Genomic DNA, 22,728 nt, shown 5'->3' on the forward strand with positions numbered 1-22,728 from the left:
CCTCGTATCTACGAGCTAACCGGGCCGGATCGTGACAAAAAAGACTTTCAAACAAGTTTTACGAGAGACTAGAAATATCTTGTACAATAATAAAAAATTGAAGCTCGAGCAAGAATGTAGAAAAACTGAATAAGAAAAAAAATGTTTTTATAGAATAGAAAAAAAAAATTAATAATATTAAGGGTTATAATGATGATTAAAAACTACAATTCTTGCAAAAAATTGTAGTGAGCAAACCAAAAGCTATAGCTTCTAATCATTTAGATTAGGCACTAATAAGGGGAAAAGGGATATATAGAATGGGTACGGCAAGAAATATGAGATCTAAAGGATAAGAAAATGTTACTATGAGAAATCATTAAATGAGATTTATTAAAAAAATTCTTAGAAATGTATAATAAAAAAAATAATGAGATTTGTTGGGTTAGCTCTAATGTAGATGCCTAAGGTAAATCTTCAAGTCTAAATGAATAATCTACAGAGAATTATAGAGTTATGAGAGTATTGTTGTGCTTGATCAACAAATATTTTTAATAGACTTTTGAAGACAAATGACATATCAAATGAATGGGGAAGAAGCATTTTGAAACCAACCTTAAGAATAAAAAAAAATGTTCAAAATTATTTAACAATAGAGAAAAAAAACTTATGAGTCATACAATGAAGCGCTGGCAAGCAATGAAATATAAAATTTGAAGAATTACATCAGTTTGAGTAAACAATTTGTTCCCATCACAAGAAGTTTGTCACGGAAACGATTTTAGTGTTAAAAAAATTAATTAAAAAAAAGTAAAGGGTGCAACGGAATGATCATCACACACGAATTTTGTTGAATTTGAGGTATATAATTGTGTGCTATAGAAATTGATTTGGTGCATGTTAAGAAAGAAAGATATGTTAAAGGAATATTTAAGTTGTTAAGCATATGCATGACAGCACATTTCATAGCATTAATAGTAGTGGATAGACAAAAGATTAAATAATTACAATAGGATTATATCAAGAATCAGCAATAAGACCATATAGTTTTTAAATTTGACAGATGCTTACAAAGGATATGAAAAATGTGGTTTCTTAATTTATGTCTTTCACAAATCACAATTCTAATCAGTTTGGTATTTGCTAAAATGAGTGAAAATTTTGAACAATAAAGAACATATTTAAAAGATAAAAAAGCATTGAATTAGTATAGCAAAAATAAAGTATGTAATATGTAATTTAATAGTGTATGATATTCAAAATTATTGATCAATATTATTACAAGATAAATTGAACACTATTGTAAGAGAATTTAGCATCTTGGATAAATTATTTAGAAAAATGGAGATATGGATGAGGATACAACTTTAGAGTCAAAGCTGCAAGCTTAAAATGAAAGAATGACTGAAGCTTATTGTTCAACAATAGAATATGTGAGAATTGAAGGTAAATTTAATAAAACTACAATTAGGCCAATCAAGTTGTATAGATTTCAATGTAGGGCAGTAAGAAAATAATTGACAACTAAGTTGATAGTAGTGGAAATGAAAATATTAAAAAGAATGAATAACAAAATTAAGAATGATAAATTAATGAATATTTATATTAGAAGAATGATTGGAGTGATATTTTTTAATATAAAGGAAAATAGCAGCCAATAGAAAGGTAGATAAAAATTAACATAGGAGGAATAGGATAAGGCACATAGGAGGATAGGATAAGGCTAATGATGATGATTTTGACGACAACGTATAACTTGGTATTCTAATAACCAATAACCAGAACTTTTGAGGGAAATAGTTTACTTTCCTGTTGGTAAAAAGAAAAGAATAATGCTTTCTCAATAGGCAAAACTTACAAGAGTTTTGATAGTTGTGAAAGAGCTCGCAATCAGTGGTCCAGCAAGAAATTCCCAAGGCCATGTTTGATCCTTCCGCAAAGGCAGTTGATCCAGAAGCAAAAAGAAATTAATAATCCTTCTGAAATACTCTTGAATTATTTTTGAGAAGATTTTATGTTGTAAAAGAGCCAAACAATATTTCACAAATGTTGCATAGAAATCATGGAGCAAACTCATATCTTTCAATGAAACATGTGTCAATATATCAACAATACATTTGCCTAATTCTTGAATATAGCTTGAAGAATATTTTTTTGCTCCAGCTGACTTGTCATTTGATAATGGATTACCTTCAACCCTAGTAATTATTTCCAATGAAGTTTCACCATGATTTTTGGAGTTCATTGGAAGATAATCATACCATAAAAGCATTATAAGAATACCATTAACAAGTTGTATAGATAGAGAACTTCGGCCAGAATCACTTTTGGAAAACCTGCAGGAAAACATGCATATCAAAAGAGGCAAAAATAAACCACTCATAAGAAAAGATTGGTCGGCAAAAAAATATTGTTAACTTCTAACAAGTCAATCTTTCATGTTTCACAAACTCACACCTTGTTGCATTGTCTAATGCCCACAAAAAACATTCTTGAAATGCCTTAAAGAAAATAGCATTATCTGTGGCTGAGCGCAATAAATTTCTTCCAGCCCAGAGGCTTTGGAAAAATAACAGAAGAAATTGCTCCCCATTAACAGCCTTAGGAGGCAAAGATTCTAATAAAATCAACAATGCTGGATATGAAACTTTCTGTGATCCATAGCATCCATTTCTTAGAAATTGCCACAGTCCATTTAAGATGGTTTTAAGAATATTGTTGGAATACCAAGCATCTGGAAATCTTCTGGAGAAAAGCAGAATCATATCCCACATTGAAGAATGGCACGACATATCTTTCTCTTGGAAAGAACCAAGTATAGCTGCTGCTAGGGATTTCATGTTTCCTTCATTATAAGCATGAGGGATATTTTTAACATAGATTGTTAGAACTGAATATGTCGCCGAACGAATAGCAGGGCTTTTATGCTTAAGAAAATCTAGAAAAAAATTATGCACCGAAAATAACTTTTCAGCAGCAGATGTAACTGTTATCCTAGCTTTGGAAGCGAGCTTTTGTTCAATGCTAACAATTTCAGAGCTAGTTTCTACTCCTTTGCTCAGTAGTATATCAATCAGAGTTGCAATGGCCATCAGTGAACACGATATCACCTGAAGATAAAATATTGAAAACCAGAATGTAAGACGGAATAGGAATTTGCTGGGAAAGAAAGAGACGGATCATAGATAAACAATAATAGATGCAAAAACTAAAACCATCCTAATACACACAGACAACCACGGTGATTTATTTTTTAAAATTTTAAAGTCACTTCTTCCCTTTAAGAAATTGTGAACAAATTATGATCACTCTAAGTACTTTAAATTCAACCAATAGTTTTCATGGATATATTGCAATTCTCCCATTGGATTTAGATTTCATATCTCAAATTCCAAGAGAATATGAGGCCAAAGGTAAGTGAGCATTTTTATTGTTTTCCATAAAGAAAAAAGGAAAGAAATGCACCAATACAGTGATGAATGATATATTAAATGTGAACAATTTGTAGAAATGCAACAATGAATGCTACAACAATTGAAACTAATAGTCACAATGCAACGATGAAGGCTGGTGTTATAGAAAAACAAGAGAAAAGAAAAAGAAAAAGAATGCAAAAATTAAGGTTACAGGATTGTGGTCATGCAACGATAAAGGATGCATCAATGAAAATACAAGTAAATAAAACTTAGGGCTCTAAATTCATGCAAGAATTGGGGAGAATTGATTATCGCATTCCAATATTTGAATAAGATTATACAATCATAGGAGAGCTTCTAATATTAAACCTTCAAAATCAGATAATAATAATAATAAAATAATTACAATAATCCACAAATTAATAAGTAGGTACTAAGGATCCCACATATAAATGAGAGGAAAGCGGAAGTGGAAGGAAAGAGGGTGAAAGTATTGGAAAGTGTGGATCCTAATTAGCAAAAACTATGCAAACGCTTCACACAAAACATTTATGCAATATACCCAGATTAAATAAGCAAATCAATTGTTTCAATATTGTAAATATTGCAAACAAGAGAGGCAAGTATAAATTTAATCATGAAGTTATGCAAATGGGCAAAATAAAATAAATAATAAAAATAAAAGATGCACATACCCTATGGTGCATATCTTCCAACTCATCCATAGGTGTAGCCTTATCAGACATAGCATGTGGTGTGAGCTTCAGATTCTCGTCTAGATACACAAAGATCGAATCCACACATAAAACAAGGGCATCAAACCTTTTTTCTGGTGCAGGGAATGCAACCTTCAATAAAATAAGGCACATAATGAAAACATGTATTTGTGCATACATATTACAAGGATAATTTATTTAATATCTAAAAACTCACGTTAGAAACAGTACTCCAAAGGCTTTTCCAAAGCCTACAGGCTGCAACAGCAGGATCAGTTTTCCATGGCTTGGTCGAAAGGCATAAAGCCCATGACATTCAGCATTTTTGTGTATGGTTCCAAATTGTCTATTTATACATTTATTTACTATGACAGAAACTGGATGCATTTTTAAAAGCCCTCCTTATATGGAAGAACGCTGTGCTATGAAACCAAATACATTTCCCAACTGCTGGAGATCCCAATGAGAGCCTTAATTTAGCAAACATACTATTTATTGCTAGGAGTTACACTTTGTATTCACGAATTGTAAAATGATCACCACAAGACCACATCAATTTCAACAGCTTTCCCCCAACTTTTGGGGCCACCTTAAGTTGTAAATGGATCTAACGATTGAATTCAAATTATTTATTAGAAAGTTCAGGACCATGAAGTGGATAATGGAGTCGTCATAGAAACTAATTACTCATAGTTTTATAATTGCATCTACAGACTTGCAATTTCTGATTTTAGTTAGTATAAATTTAAAACGTTGGACAATAGGAACATTATTTCGTTATATGGGATGCTATATGCTAAATTATTCGTGAAAGTTGCATTATTCTTAATTTTTTAATTAGCTATGCATGCTAGAAACAAGATAAGTAACGCAACAAAAAAATTTAAGATATTGTTATCCATGAAAACCAAAAGAAAAATGTGAGGTTACTCCGCATTTTAATAAATCAAAGATGATTCAACGCAGTAACTCTCAGGGCTATGAGCTTCACGTCTGGGTAACAATGCAAACAAGGTTTTGCAGCAGAATATTACGTGCCCACAAGAGGAGAATGGTGGGGTTAAGAAAGGAGGAAATTGCAATTGAAAAGTAAATTCAAACTGTATAGCAGAGACCTCTAAGGAACACCTGGCTGCTTGAGAAACCTCAGGAATTGGATCAAATTGAGCGCACCACCAAGGTCCCATCAAAGACTTCAAATGTGGAGCCAAGCCCCTCCTGGAAAAAATATTTTAATGTTACAATCAATATTCCAAAGTGTAAAGGCTTAAATGAATCCTCAGTAGAGACCAAGAATATAACATTCCATTGCGTAAATAATTATACCATGCTATCAACATTTTTTGTCAAAAATAATTTTGAGAAAAAAGTTCTTATTTAGGAAAAGAAACCAACCAAAAATTAGTTTTTTGCTAGAATTTATTATACTGTAGGAAAATAAGAGATGATTATCACCAAGCAAGGAAGAGCAATCCATAAAAGGTTTGTATAAACATTTTGGTGGGATTAGCAAGACAATGAAGAACAAAAACAGACTCATTCTCGTGATCCAAATGATATTATATCCTACTCAGAATCAGTAAAACAACAAATCTATCACAAAGCACACGCATTAAACAAAAGCTTAAGTATCTAGTTAGAATTTCTCATCCTGAAGGAAAATAAGATAACATAATTAGTAAGCAAGCAAGGGTTATCCATAAAAGGTTTTAAAAATCCATGGTTTAAAAAATCGTTCGAGACTTACGCCTTGAGGCGTGCCTCAAACTAAGGCGCACAATGAGCGCCTTGAGGCTTAAGCCTCACTAATGTTAGTGAAGCTTACGACTTTTTAAATGAGGTACACGCCTCAAGGCCTAATGCCTCAAAGCATTTTGAGGTAGCGCCTCATTATAGTTAAGTTTTATAATTTTTTATTATATATTATTATTAATAATATATATACTTTATTCTATTATACAAAGAGAAGGAGACAATTAGCAATAGGACGAATAAAAAAGGCTGAATGACTGTGTTATGTTTAATAAAAATTTGAAAGATAAACACTTCAAATTATAGAGGCGATTAACTGGTGAAGATGAAATAAATCTTTTGATTGTTAATGATATATTTTCTAATGATGAATGAATTTGATAGGAAATACTTGAGTTCGCAAGTAAACCTAAGGTAATACTTGAGTTCGCAAGCAAACCTAATCAAGATTAGCACAAAAACAGAGGAAAAACTGCTGTCCCTGAAGTTTAGCTCAATGATTGGAGATTAAATGCACTTCCTAGCTCATTAAATCAAAAAGGTATGCTTTTATTCAAGCTCATTATTGAGGAGTTTATTGGAGTGGACTTGTGCCTCTTCCCCGCCCTTTGCCTTCTCAGTTTTCCCTTGCTGGTTGGTTTCCTATGCTCTGCATCTTTTTCTCCTGTGCTGGCTTTTCGGGTCCCTTGCTGGCTGGTTTCCCGTGGCCTGTTGCTTTGTCTCCTGTGCTGATTTTTTGGGTCCCTTGCTGGCTAGATTCTCGTGGTTGTTTGGGGGGAATTCCATAGAATTTTCCCTATTTTCTATGCAGATCTCCTGCTGCTGTTTAGCCTTCTATTTGGTGACTTTTAGCCTTTCATTTCTCCAATTCTTATTGGATTTGGTTGGAGGTGTTATGGCTATTTGTCTACCTTCTTTTGCCTATAAAAATGAATTGTTTTGGCATGAAAAAGGTTGTTAAAAATTGTGAGCAAAGTCTCTACAAAAACCTGAGGGTTTCTTCTCTTGGAAAAGCTTGAGAGCTTGTTCCAACCCCTTTCCTCCACTCTATTTCGTCTTGGCTTCTAACCTTTTCTTCTCTATGCAAGTTCCACTCCACCTGTATCCTTCTTCTTGAGCTTTGGAAGTGTATATTGGCTGAAATTTGGAGACATTTGTCGGAGGAGTTTGGTAGGACGTTGGACTCTTTTGCAGTGGTGAACCCTCGGTTTGCAAGCCTAAACATAATTTTATTATATATTCCTACTCTCGTTGCATGTGAGGAGATCGCTAGACGGTTTTACTGAGAATAGTGTTTTATGATTTTTATTTTGTTTCGTTCGATTTGGCTTTTTATTTCTTCGAAGTTTGTTTGGTTGTTTGCAAGCAACATTTGAATCGAGTTTGGTCTAAGCCTTGTCCTGGTGTTCTTCAATTTGTCTCTTTATTCTAGTTTTGCAAGCATCAAATTGGTATCAGAGCGAGTTAGGAAATCCTTAGTTTGTGAGTCCCTTGTTTCTTTTGAGTTCTAAAATGGCTAATAATCCGGGAGAATGGCAAAATGTAATGCAACAATTAGCGGATTTGCAAAATCAGATGAATGAAATGGCTAATACACTTGCTAATCTTAATGTTAATCAACAATATGTTCAAACATCTGAAAGTGAAGAAGAAGTCCCTAGGAATCAAAATAGGCGACAACGAAATTGGGATTTTGGGATTAAAATTGATGTTCACAACTTTGAGGGTAAGTTGCAACCTGATCTATTTCTCGAATGACTTGAGAAAATAGATCAATTTTTTAATTGGAAAGAAATTCCTGAAACTAGGAAAGTGAAATTTGTAAGCTTAAAATTAAATGGCCATGCTCTTACATAGTGAAAAATTTTACAAAACAACAGACTTAAGCGTGGGAAAGAAAAGATACAAAACTGGGAACGTATGAAAGTAAAAATGAGAGGAAAATTTTTACCATCTGATCACGCACAAACTTTATTTCAAGAGTTCAATAACTTGCGACAAGGAACTCAAACTGTGGAAGAATACACTGAATTGTTTTACAAACTTCAATCAAGAAATGATTTAGATGAATCTGAAGAGAAAACTGTTTCAAGATACATTAACGGCCTTAATTGGACAATTCATGATCACTTGAACTTGCATCACGTAATAAACATTGACGAAGCATATTGAATGGCTTTGAAACTTGAAAAGCAACATCAAAGAGAAAGGTCATAACAAGATAATAGAAACTTATAAGCAGCGACCAAATGGCGGGATTAAGAGTCAAACTCAAATTTCTGTTGGAACATCAGGTATTAAAGCTAAACCTTTTGAAAATCAAAATGCTGATAAGGGAAAAGGAATTATGGGGTCTAAGCCATCTGAACAACCTAGAGTAATTAGATCTTGCCACAAATGTGGGTTCTATGGTTATCTTTCTGCAACTTGTAGAAAAAACAACCCACCAAGAACTAATTTCATTGAAAATGATGAAAAAGTAGATGAAGAGGAAGAAAATAATTCTAAAACTGAAAATGACATAGAGTTAAAAAAACATGATGTTGAGGTGGATGAAGGTGAAACATTTTTGGTAATCCGATAAGTCTTAACAACAAAAATTGACAACGGAGACAAGTGGCTTAGAAGAAACATTTTCAAAACAACTTGTATAGTTGAAGGGAAAATTTGCACTCTTATGACAGATAGTGGAAATTCAGGAAACTTTGTATCTCAACTGATGGTTGATAAACTAAAATTGAAGTCGAAACCGCTTGCTAAGCCTTATAAAGTGGGAGGTGAGGTTCCTATCACAAAGCAATGTGTTGTTAGTTTAACAATTGGGCGCTCTTTTAAAGATCAAGTTACTTGTGATGTTGTGCCTCTAGAAGTTTGTCACATTCTGTTGGGTCGACCTTGGCAATTTGATAACAAAACCATTCACAACGGGGAAAAGAATACTTACTCTTTGATTCAAAACAACAAGGAATGCACTCTCTATCCTCAAAAACCTGTGCCTAATTCACCTGCTAAAAACAACAAAGTTGCCAAAATAAGTACTCCTGAATTGCTTTTGAATGCGAATGATTTGAAACACTCTGATTTAGCTTACCTAGTTTTGGGAAAATAAACTAATCCTGTTCTTCAAATTCTTAATGAAATTCTGTCTTTAATCGATGAGTTTTCTGATTTATCACCTAAAGAACTGCCTGTAGGTTTGCCACTGATGAGAGATATTCAACATCATATTGATTTAATTCCTGGAACGACTTTGCCTAATTTACCTCATTATATGATGAGTCAAACTGAACATGCTGAACTTTTTAAGCAAGTGACTGATTTGCTAAAAAAGAAAATATTTAGGTGGACACCTCAAGCTGGACATACTTTTGAATTCATTAAGAAAAAATGAGTCAAGCTCCCATTCTTAGTTTGCCAAATTTTGAAAAAAAAATTGAAGTTGATTGCGATGCTTCTCATGTTGGTATTGGTGCTGTTCTTAGTCAAGAAGGAAAACTTATTGCTTACTTTAGTGAAAAACTGAATGATGCTCGATCCAAATATTCTACTTACGATTTGGAGTTTTATGCTATTGTTCAAGTTTTGAAATTCTGGAGATGTTACTTGATTCAAAGAGAATTTGTTTTAAATACTAATCATGAAGCTCTCAAAAAAATTTGAATAAGAGGCATGCTAAGTGGGTTTCCTTTTTGCAAGAGTATACTTTTCATGTCAAACATAAAACTGGTGTTTTGAACAAGATTGCTGATGCTTTAAGTCAGAGATCTCATTTGTTGGCAATTGTTTACCCGACTATTACTTCTTTTGATTTTTTGAAAGATACTTATGCTAATGACCATGATTTTAAAAACATTTGGGATTCTTGTCTTGCTTCTAGAACTAATCCTACTGCTTAATTTGTTATTCATCAAGGATTTTTGTTTAAGGGATCTAGACTTTGCATAACAAAAAATTATTTAAGAGAACTTGTGCATGAACTTCATAGTGAGGGATTGAATGGACATTTGGGGCAGGGAAAAACTATGGCTTTAGTTGAGGAAAAATATTTCTGGCCTCATATGAGAAAACAAATTGCTAAGCTGGTGAAACAATACAAAATATGTCAGACTTTTAAAAGAACTTCTCAAAATGTTGGTTTATATACTCCCCTTCCAATTCCTCATAAACCTTGGGATGATATCTCTATGGATATTGTTTTGGGATTGTCTGTTACTTTTAAAAAGTTTGATTCTATTTTTGTGGTGGTAGATTGATTTAGCAAAATGGCACATTTTGTTCATTGCAAGAAAACTTCTGATGCCTCATATATTGCTGATTTGTTCTTTAAAGAAATTGTTCATCTTCATGGTGTTCCTCGCACTTTTACTTTTGATAGAGATACTAGATTTTTGAGTCATTTTTGGAGAACGCTTTGGGCAAAATTATGAACTACACTTCAATTTAGTAGTGCATATCATCCACAAACTGACGGGCAAATTGAAGTTGTAAATCGAAGTTTGTGAAACTTGTTGAGATGCCTGGCAGGTGAGAAACCATCCTAATGGGATTTGATTTTGCCCCAAGCTGAATTTTCTTACAATAATTCTGTTAATCGCTCCACTGGTAAAACTCCATTTCAAATCATTTATGGTCAGCCTATACCTCACATTTTAGATAGAAACTGTTTGCCTTTGCCAAATAAATTAGTGTTGAAGCTTCTGAAACTTTTGACCATCTTAAAACTGTCCAATAGCAAGTTCTTGAAAAACTTCGAATGGCTAATGTGAAGTACAAAACTAATGCTGACAAACATCATAGAGAGGTTTATTTCAAAGAAGGAGATTTGGTTATGGCTTACTTTCGTCTCCAACGATTTCCTGTTGGTACTTTTGGGAAATTAAGCAGGAAGAAATTTGGGTCATTTCGTGTTCTAAAAAGATTGGGCTCAAATGCTAATCTTTTGGATCTTCCTTCTACTGTTGGCACTACTCCTGTGTTTAATATTTCTGATCTTGCTTTATATGAAGGAAATACTGACGATCATGTGGAACTTGAAACTTTACCACTCTCCACATCTTTTTTGAGTTATGATGAGCAGGTTGAAGATATTATGGATGTCAAAACTACAAATAAAACTCGGCATGGTGAACACATGAAGTTCTTAGCAAAATGGAAAAATCGCCCTTTGACGGACTGTACTTGGATGGATGCAAAAGAACTTGAAAAGCGTCATTCAGAGCTTTATAAAAAAGTGGTGGAAGCTTTCTCATCAGGAGATGAGATTTTTCCACCAGGAGGGAATTGATGCATTCAATATTTTAGTTTATTTTTTTTTAATGTATTTTGAACAATATTAATTGTGTTTTATGTTTTTAAGCTATCCTATGATGGTTGAGCTTCCAATGATCATGGTAGGAATTTGCTAGGCATGACAAGCCTTGGGTTTGCTTGCTCTTGGGTCCATTTTGTCCTTCAATGTATTCCAATGGATTTAAGCACAAGATAAATAATCTTTCAGCACAAGGCCGACAAGCATAATAAATCATGTTAAGTTCTAGGCTATGATGCACCGACACTTCTCCTCAAAGAGGCGTGCAGTGTCCGACACGACACTCGTCCGACACTCCTCCGACACGTGTCGGACACGCCGAAAATGTGTCCGATTAAAAAAATATTAAAAAAAATTGGACACGCGTGTCCGACACGCATATCTTAAATATTTTATAATTTTTTTAAAATATAATTTCTTATATTTTGCGATATTTAAATTAAATTTCTTATTTCATATCCACAACACCAAATCAACGTCTGCATTTAATACCCATTCATCGAATATTCTCATTTTCATTTCTCTTTGGCAGTGAAGGTATTTTCATCTCCTCTCTTTTTGCACAATTACAAATCTTTCTCTTGTTGAACCAGAGTTAAAAGTAATGATATTCAATAATGATGATATTGAAGGCCAAAAACAAACCTCTAAAGCTAATCCTAGTAGTTGAAGCTTGAATGCTTGATGTTGTAGTAAGTGATTATTTGCTTATATTTTTGTGATTATTATAGATATTTTGTACTAAATATTTTATATTATAAGCTAGACAAGTTATCATGTCATTCATTTATTATTGTTTGTCATTTTTAATATGATATTACATTAATATATATACACTATATAAAAAAATGTATTGACGTGTCCGCGCCGTACCCATGTCCTATATTTTCAAAAAAAGCCGTGTCCCGTGTCTATGTCGTGTCGTATCCGTGTCGCCGTGTCCATGTCCGTGCATCATAGGTTCTAGGGCCTTTCATTAGACGTAAATCCTAACTTAAACTAAGCATGAGTCGAATCTCATGCTAAATACCCCATCAATCAAAAACAAATCCATAGACCAAAATCACTCATGTCTAAGTTAAAACTCAAGGATAATTGATAATCATGCCATACTTCTAAACATTTTTATTCATGTTAAATACCTCTAAATTTCAAATGATCATATCATGTACCACTGAATTATACAATGCAACTAGTATGGGCAACCTCTATCAATGAATGAGTTTACACTAACTTTGAAAGCATATCTTTGACATACACTTCCACACCAAACTGTTTAGGCTACTTGAAATGAGGTAAACCATGGTTGTTAATCAGGATAAGTTTGATTTTCCACTTAATTAATTTCCTCAGTTCATGGCTGCTCAGTAATTATGAAAATTTTAAACTTATTATCCCTAAGCCATTGCTTTAGTAGATAGGCATGATTTAAGAAAATAATCCCAAAGTTCAGAAGATATCTACTAATTTCTCATGGTTTGTTGTGCCCAATGGCAAAGTACATACAACACATAGTGTAAAACAATTATTAATTAGTATGATTTAAAAAGTTTAACCTGATAAAAAACGATTCAAATAAAGCTCTTCGGTTGACATAGTCTAGGTTATTTTTCTCTCCAAGGTGAAGCTTATTTCTCATGATTTTTTAACAATGGTCACTTTGAGGCAAGTTAATAATGAAATTGTTGAAAATAAAGCAGAGAATTCATTTAAAACTATGACTTACATCTTGTTTAAATAGTTTTGTTAGTAGAGAGTCTGCATATTTAGGATATATTTGGAACTGCTTTTTCATTGTTTTGTTTTTCATATTGTATCACATCTTATTTGACTATTATTTTATTGATGCTTTACAAGAATTTCTATTACGAGAAGATATTTTTTACATTCAGATCTACTAGAGGGTGCTAGCTATAAGAAAGTAATTTGAATTTTTTTAAAATAAAAAATATTGAGAAAAGGACTAAAATAATCCCTTGACTCTTTATTAAGGGTAAAAATGGTTCCCAACTATGGGACTATTTTGGTTCTTATTTAAGGAGTTTAGGAACCAAAATGATCATTTAATATAGTTGGGGACCATTTTGACCCTTCATAAAGAGTCAAGAGACTATTTTAGTCCTTTTTCTCAAAAACTATTTATAACACACATGATCGCTTTCAACAAAGCTGCCTGCCCCACAATAGATCTATAGCTACAGTTGCCCCAAATGAATTCTTAGTTTAATATAGCATAGGAAAAAAACAAAGATAAAATGTTGCTTCAGAGCATTACATAAACTCAACCTGACAACAACAACAAGAGTAGCCATGGTATCATGTGTAGCCCGCCGTACATCCCTATTATAGTCAAGCAATAGCCTTTTGTACTCGTATGCCTATTATAATTATGAAAGAAATTATAATTAGCCAGCATGGTGATACATGTTCTATATTTTACAAGTATAAGTGGCATGCAAAAAATTGAATGCTCAATAATGATCAAATGGATACCTTTCATGTGAAATTGACATATATAAGAAAAGTTTAAGATTAGTAGTAAAAAATAATTCAAAAATCATAAAATAATTCAAACTGGCAATATGTATCTAGACGGAATGTTCTCAAGACAAATCATAGCATTACCTAAAATAACAGTGACAGCAGAGATAAAAGTACTAAAATTGTACAACAAAGTGTTCTACAGTCAAGCATATTCACAAATAAATTGAGAACATTGGAAAAGTAACAAGATGGTTAAGGGCCCCTTGATAGTTTAATTCTAAACTTCTTGATTCATCATTGTCGAAAAGCATGCATTAATAATATATACAAATTGAACTTTTTAGGGGTATGTTTGGGCCACCTTGGAAAAATTCAGAAACTTGAAAAGTGCTAGAAGGTTAGGAAGCAAAAATATTCCATTTAGGAGTTGTTTGAGGTAGTTTTCTCATCGCCATCAAGCCTGTTTGGTAACAAATTTTTCTTGCTTTTTCAGAATTTTACTGTGAGAAATAGCTTTTTATAACTAGATCTACTTGAGTGTATAGTTGTACAAAAATTGATATCCAACTTTTTCAAAAAAAAAAAAATTTTTATTATATCCACAAGTTTAAAAAAATTATTTTCCCCATAATAATTTAACAACTTTTATAAAAAGCTACAACCACCTCAAATGGAATTAATTTTAAATGTTTCCTTCAAAATATTTTGTGAATGTGCATTCTTCAAGTTTAAAAATGAATGTACAAGATCAAAAATTCTAGAATTTAGCAACTCTATAGCATAATAAATATTGAAAAAATGATGGGGGATTTACATATATACCACAAAATTGTATGTATTTATATATTTAACACTTAAATTTTTATATTTACTTATATACTACTATTATATCCTTAACTCTTACTTATTACTACTATAGTATCTAAATTACATCAAAACACATCAAAAAAAAAGTGTTTTACTTTAAATAAATTAATATTAGTGATAGTTTTAATATAATTTAGATATTTAAGCATCATGTAAGTAAATATAAAGATTTAGATGTTAGATAAACAAATATATAAGAACTTTGTGGCATGTATGTAAATCCCCTTAAAATCATAGTGAAAGTAAGATCAATTCATTCAACAGATTTGAAATATAAAATCATTTAAATAGAAAGACAACCATAGAATGTAGGAACAAAACCAAATATGGGGTACTGAAAAAACAATCTTCACAAAGCATTAGTATCAACAAAAGCAAAATAATTTAGAAGAAAACAAAAAATGGCAATACCCATTGTGGCACAATCTGCACAACTTCCTCTGAAGACTTTTGTTTAAATAGTAAACACAATGCAGTTAAAGCTTTAACCTGAACCAAAATATATATTAGAATTTCATGCATGATGTAGAAAAGAATCAAACTAGATAGAAGTCAATAGTAAAATAATTGACTTGAGATCTTAAATCTAAAATCCATCATACAAGTATTAGTTTAGTGAAGCCGTTAAAATTGCTCAGAAAGGCCATCTCTAGTTCATTAAAGTACATGGAAAATAGCTTAAAAAGGCTTTTACAAGCATAATATTGCAAGGTTTCATATCTGCTTGTGATCATTATCTCTAACAACGAAATTCCAAATTGCATGTGCCCTTCTGAAATTTAAATTCATTATTACATTTAACACTTTCATACACAATAATAAGTAGCAAGCATATCTTGAATATGTCCAAGTCTGAAGAACACAGAGTGAATGTCTATTGCCCCTTAGATATAAGAATCTGCAGCCCTGATTGTGTGATTTCTTCTAACATACTTATATTGATTATTGTACAAGCTTTTAGTACTTTAACAGGCATAAAATTTAAAGGAAGAAAGCCAGGTCAAGTTAAATTAAAAGTAAATAAATAGATAGATCACAGAAGACAGTTAAGCCAACAAAAAGTAAAATGAAACTAGACAAGTTTTCCTCTCAAAGCAATAAATGCATATGCACAGAGTTCTGGTGTAATAGAGGTGAGCCAGTTTATTTAAGCTTTATTCAAAGGATAGAAAAATAATTCAATTTTTTTAGGAATGACATACAATGAGCATTTCTACAATTAAGGCCTTGTTTTTTCAATATTGTATTGTTCATGTGTTGTGCAAAAGAAAGTGATCGCTGCTCTCCTAAGGATAGCCAAGCTTCTCTGCAAGTATGTTGTCCATAATCTTGAAGCCATGGAGGAGGTGTGGGCCTAGAAAAAGAATTTACATGACATGTTACCAGCACACATCACAATTATGATATGCCAACTGCAAAGATTTTGGAAAGCACAGTACAGAAATGCATAATGAAATGAAGCCTAAGTTGCTCATTAGCAATCATGTGGCATAGCCGGTTAGATTAGGAAGTGAGAAGGTCCAACTCTTCTAAAGAATATTTTTCCTTTTGGTACAGAATGCTTTTCTTACTTTGATGGTGATGATATCCTTTTTTGCATGACAAACATTTATCGATATGTTGAGTTTATAGAAAGATAAATCAAAATCTCTCTGACCCAAGTGGCTACTGATAGTTCATTAAAATGAAAACTTGCTTCTCAGAAGTAAATCAAACAAGTACTTCGACAATGTATATGCCTTCTACCTAAAGATAAAGTACCTTAACCGTTGTAAGACAACAGCATTACTCCACCATAAGGTTCCAACAATCAAATCGAAGATGAGTGAAGCTAAAAATATAGCTTGATGGTGGTGGTTCAGAAAAAAGTATTACTTAGATAATATTGTTGATAATGTGACAATAAAATGATGACAACAACAACATCAACATCAAGTTTTTATCCCACTACATGGGGTCGGTTACATGAATCCTTTTTCTCCATTGTGTCCAATTAAAAATTAAATTCTCATTTAAATCTAATAAGAAAAGGTCATTCCGAATATTTTCTAACCAAGTCTTTTTAGGTCTGCCTCTACCTAAAAAGAAAACAACTTGTCTTCTATTTTGATGTGTATGTGAGATGAATTGAAAATTTGCAAAGAAATGTATAAAACATCAAACTTAACTATAAGTAAAATAACAGCCTTTTGCATGTGAATGCTTGTCTTTAAATCATAGAAAAACATAGAGAGGCATGAAACAGTATTGGTCTATTGAGTGGAGGTGACCAAAAAAAACTCGTAAATTACATCTTATAATCATATCAAAATGCATGCTATCAATCTCATGGGCTTTGGTTTTGGTTTTGTCATAACCTGAAGTTTTGAATATATAAGATGATAGCATAAATAACCTAAAATCTGTCTTAAAGCGCATTGGAAACCCTTGATATCATGTTTTTTTTAGATGCCACTAATTCATATCTGCCTCAAACATAAGCGAATCTTAGCACCAGCATAGCTTGAAAGTTGAGATACTTCTATTAGCAGGCTTTAAATAGCCAAAATCATACAAAGTAGATTTTCCGAGGTATCCCAAATAGTATTGTAATTAGGATGCATGTAACTTAATCTTCGTCTCAATTGATCATTTTTAGTAGTTATCCGGGTTTTTCTTTTCCCAATATAATCCTAAATATCGAACTCAAGTAACATTCAAAAATGAAAAAGTTAAAATATGTCAGCAGAAAATTCAAAGTACGAAATTAACAAGGATTAAATCTAGAGGATTAATTGATGAAATAGTTAGTACCAAGTAGTCTTTCTAAGTTTAACATAACAAAAGAAACGAGGCAAATTAATTTTCACAGTAAATCGTAATATATAGGCATTACCTTTGTTGTAGGATCCTTTCTGCCAAGCCTCCTCAGGTGTTGTGCCACTTCATTATCCACGTTCTTCATGCAACAAATCGATGTTAAAGAGGAGATATGCAAGCACTTGTATATTTATTTCGCATAACAAGAGTGAAATAAATAACTCAACTCAAAGAAAAAAATGTGAATGAAAGGATAGAATTTCATAAATGAAGCAAATAAAAAGATCATGCAAAGAAAGTGAAATCAGAAGCATTTAGATTTGATGAATATTTGTGCATGTCTACTGTATAGACCATCATGCATGCAACTATTCAAATTTTAAAGTACCAATGTCTATAGATCTTGACGCATTATGACATCTGGTTGGAGATGATCTAGGTAGATAGGAATTTATTTATGATTTTGAATTTTAAATTTATTAGAAATTAGCAATTTTTAATATTTATGCCTTATTTTCATGAAGATTATCCAATAATTAGCCTTAGGGGTAGTTTGGACTTATAATTTATTAAGAATAGTAGGTTTTTATATTTATCTCTTACTTTCATAAAGACTATCCACTAATTAGCCTTAGGGTTCTTCGGACATATAACCACTAATTCTTTATAAATAACATGATATGATGAATAAATATTTTGATTCATGGTTTTATGGGATTTCATCTCCTTATGGATGTCTGATGATCCACATAATCTTATTTGTAATTCGAGGATTTAACGCCTTGCCATGAGGATTCCATGGCATGATGTCACGAGAATTTGATATCAACATGAGATTTCATTATTTGGTATATTGTTAATATGATTTTGTCACATTTTTCGTGATTCCATTGTAAATCATGTGTTACATATGGATGTGAATGCTACATGATGGAAAGTACATAAGTGAGAGCTTACCCAATAGGTATTTAACTCACCTATTCAAATTCTAACAAAACATTTGCAAAACCTTCTATAGAAATCGACATGTAATCCGGAAAAAATAAATAAATAAATCAAAATTTTCTCTTGTTAACCTTTTGTCATTTCTAATCTCTTCTTCAACAAACAAAATACAATTTAGTCATTTCTAATCTCTTCTTCAACAAACAAAAAGCATAATCAAGGAATTTTCTGGGTGTATCTTCTATGTTCAAAAAACTCAATTTAGCCATTGAAAAACTCGACGAAAAAACAACTTCAATGTGCTCCTTACAAAATGAACTTATGATTTCTTCTAGTTGACAAATTTCATCAAGTTCCATGTTCCCTTTGCTTCATGTAAATATATTTTTAAAATATTCTATCTAACAAGTTTCTCACAATATTTTTCGAGCTACTAACTTTCCACCATTCTTTTGTAAGTTTTATTTCCAAACAAATCTATTTATATTTTAAAATTATTTACTTTGTTGAGACACTCGTTTTTAAAGGAATTCTCACAATGGTAGATGAAACATTGTTCAATAGATATATTTCATTAACCATAAGAAAAAAAACTTTGAAGGAAAGTGTGACATATTTGAAAATCATTGTGACTATAGAAATCATCAAATTGTGAACATATTCTACAGGAAGTTTCTTCCAATACACCATGAGCACGGCCATTTTGAAGTTCAAAAACTAAATTTATTAATCGTTCCCATTGTTCAAGGACGTTTGCAATTTAAAGTTTGTTTAATATAGTATGCATTCATCATGGGTAACAATCTTTAAAATGTTTGAAATTTGTCATTTTCATTTCAATCTAAACTTATTTTAATTAACTTGAACATTTTATTTGTCTGATATTGAACAGTTAATTAAACATTGTGGAAAAGCAAATCCTATTAACAAAAGATGCAGCACTCCATTCTTTTATTTTCTTCTTTTTTTTTCAAGAAGTGCCTAGTCTATTGATCATCATGATGATTAATTCCAAGATTTGAAGCTCAGGCAAACATACAACTCAACAATAACATGATAAATTTCTAGCTTACATGTTCACAATAATTATATAAAGATATTATATTAATCCTATCTTTAAATTGATTGTTGGAACCTAATCCATTTACAAGTGTTCTCTATCAAGGTAAAAAAATAAATCTTCCCAACTTGATATTAATAGCATTCTAATATTAACTTTACCGCCATAATTGCAACCAATGGTAGTCTTTCAAACTTTCAATCCAAAGCCTTATCCATCTATAATTGTTCCCTATTAAGGTACAATAATAAGCCTTGCCAACTAGATATTAATGACATGCTCATATTAACCCCACTATTATAGTTGCAACAAACTGTAGTAATTCACACTTTCAATCAAGTTTAGTGTTAAAATGCTACTGATAGAAGCGTCACCAAGAATAAGCTTAATTTACTATTGGATTCCACAAAACATTAGGGGGCATAAGATTCTTTACCTTGTTTTAAATGAAATAGATTTCCTAGAAAAAAACTTCTTTTTGAAATATCTACCTTGTGTCTCATAATGTGTCACTTGTAAATGATAATAAATTTCCTTTTCAAAGAAAAAAACATGGCTAGTCACAAATAAACTAAAGATAATCCTGTTGATGCCATTCCACGGCACTAGGATTAGGAGAACTCTTACACCAAAGGATAGAAATAACTCATAATTACAAATTAATAATAGCATTTAGTATCAAAATCATTTGTTCAGTATAACTAAATAGATAACTAGTCCTAAGAATATTGTTTGATAAGCATATAACAATAAATAAACAAATAAAAATTAGCCAAATTATTAAATATTTAGTATCAATAAATATTTTAACTAGTTGCTTGTTCCTAATTCAACAAGGTAATTATTTAATAGCAACAAATTTATAATATTTTCACCAATTACCATGCATATAATTAGTGGCCTAATAGATTTAACTTTTTATACAGCAATAAATATAATTATAATCCAAGTTAATAAACCCTTAGTCTAAATGCAATCACTTGATTAATAGCTCAATCAATCACTAGCTGGATTAGAACAAACTCTTGTCACTCTTCTGTTTTAGATCTGCACATTGAATAAGCTAAACAAAGCTAAATCCAAACAAACCCAACATTGCAAGAGATTTAAAAAAAATATGAGAAAAACTCTATAATTAATCAAGCAAAATGACCAATATTTACAATTATACCAAGAATGATAGAGATTCTTATGTGAGGAAGAAGACTCGACTTGGAACTCCCAAGATCGAGCCTTGGAACTCAATCTTGAAACTCCCAAAGTTATTTTGAGGATTGCACAAAACAAATTATGTATTATTCTTCCTTAAGGGTCATAAAGATTTTTTACCTTGTTTCAAATGAATTAGTTTTTTAGGAAAAAAACTTTCTATTTTGAAATATCTATCTTCTGTCTCATAATGTATCATGTGTGAATAAAAATGAAATATCATTTTCAAAGACTACCCATGGCTGGTCACCAATAAACTAAAGATGGTCCTCTTAATGCCATTCCACCAAAACTAGGATGAGAAGAAATCTTATACTAAAGGATACAAATAACTCATAATTACAAATCAATGATCGTATAAAGTATCAAAACCATTTGTTATTTACTGAATAGATAACTAGTCCTAAAATATTATTTAATAAACATATAATAACAAAAAAAAACAAATAATAGCCAAATTATTAAGCATTTACTATTAATAAGTATTATAACTAGCTGCTTGATCCCAATTTAACAGGAACATTATTCAATAACTAACAACTAATTCATAATATTTTCATCAATTGCCATGCATGTAGTTAGTGGCCTAAAGCAAATAAACTTACATACTTTATTGCAATAGAAGTTATAATAAACCTGGTTAATAAACCCTTAGTCCAAATGCAATCATTTGATCAATGGCTTAATCAATCACTATCCGGATTAGAACAAACTTTTGTCAAACTAATGTTTTAGATTTGCACATGTAACAAGCTAAACATAACATAATCCAAACAACCCATAAATCGTAAGAAATTTAAAAAATGATCATGAGAAAACTGCAACATTAATCAAAAAAAAATTACCAACATTTAGGATCATACGAAGAATGATGGAGATTCTTCTATTGAGTAAGAAGACTTGATCTTGGAACTCCGAAGATTTAAACTTTGAACTCGATTAGCAAACAAGAAAATAAACAATAGCCTAATTATTAAACATTTAATATTAATTAGCATTCTAACTAGCAGCCTGCTCGCAATTCAACAAGATCATTATTCAATAACTAACTAATTTATAATATTTTCGCCAATTACAGCGCATGTAATTAGCAGCCTAATAGCAATAGACTTAATATACTACACTGCACTAAATTTAATTATAATCCTAGTTAATAAACCCTCAGTCCAAATGCAATCGTTTGATCAATGGCTTAATCAATCAATAACCGGATTAGAAACAACTCTTGTCGTCGTGTTTTAGATCTTCACACGGAACAAGCTAAACATAGCTGAATTCAAACGATCCCTCAGTTGCAATAGATTAAAAACCAAAAAAAAAAAAAAAACGATTATGAGAAAGGTCCACATTTAATCAAACAAAAAGACCAGTATTTACAATCATACCAAGAATGACGGAGATTCTTCTGTTGAGGAAGAAGACTCGATCTTGGAACTCCCAACGTAACCTCCAAATCCAATGCTTGACGCTCCCACCGGCACCAACGACGCAGCAAGACTTAAAAATAAAAGAAATCATATAACAGACGTTTAAGGCTACTCTGCAGTGAGAAGAGGAATCAAGCCAACAAAAAATAATTGGAATAAATTAAAGTAATGTCCAGGAGGAATCGACCTGCTACTCGAAGGGCGATTCTTGCTCCTTGCGCCTTCTCCCTTCTCCTTCCCCATCAAAAAACCTAGAAAAATGAGCGTCTATATTTTGAGGGAGGGCGATATTGTGGAAGAAGAGGAGGAATGATGGTGGCTGAAACCTGGCGCCGCCAACGGGTAGAAGAAAGAAGAGTCGGTGTTCCCCAGTTAAGAATTTATGACAATAAAAATTAGCAAAATATATTAAAAAATTATTATGCATATTAACAACTTACTAAACATAATATCCTCCTGCAACCATAGTGTGTGTGATCAATTGCGTGTAAGATATATAAGCAATTTAAGAATCAAGTTTATTTATCATGAAAGTTGTTGAATTTTAAAGTTTAATCAAAATTATTATAAAGTAATCACAAATTTTATTTTACATGGGAATTTTATAATTTCATAAACTAAGAAGAAAAAAGGGCATGTCAAAACATTCAATATGTTTAAAAGTATGGATTATATATCATTATTAAAATTTATTCATGATCATGTTTGCACAACAACAATATATATTCATGGAATTAATACTATAACTTAAGATAAGATTTTGAAT

The 22,728-nt window shown here is 31.6% G+C and overlaps 1 protein-coding gene across 1 annotated transcript; it reads right to left on the reverse strand.

Moving 5' to 3' along the window:
• Window positions 1-1,837: 1,837 nt before the first annotated feature.
• Window positions 1,838-22,331, reverse strand: LOC110107709 (E3 ubiquitin-protein ligase listerin-like; the record flags this gene model as incomplete). The annotated part of the gene is made up of 9 exons (XM_020838052.2): window positions 22,150-22,331; window positions 21,921-22,032; window positions 17,398-17,460; window positions 14,934-15,011; window positions 13,458-13,549; window positions 5,227-5,329; window positions 4,091-4,243; window positions 2,437-3,089; window positions 1,838-2,315 (listed from the first exon to the last, which is right to left on the reverse strand). Coding segments are annotated over exons 1-9 (1,788 nt in total), but the record flags the coding sequence as incomplete, so codon positions are not given.
• Between the last annotated feature and the right edge of the window lie 397 nt (window positions 22,332-22,728).

Source organism: Dendrobium catenatum, unplaced genomic scaffold (assembly GCF_001605985.2).
Source record: "Dendrobium catenatum unplaced genomic scaffold, ASM160598v2 original_scaffold_56042, whole genome shotgun sequence".
Classification (NCBI taxonomy): domain Eukaryota; kingdom Viridiplantae; phylum Streptophyta; class Magnoliopsida; order Asparagales; family Orchidaceae; genus Dendrobium; species Dendrobium catenatum.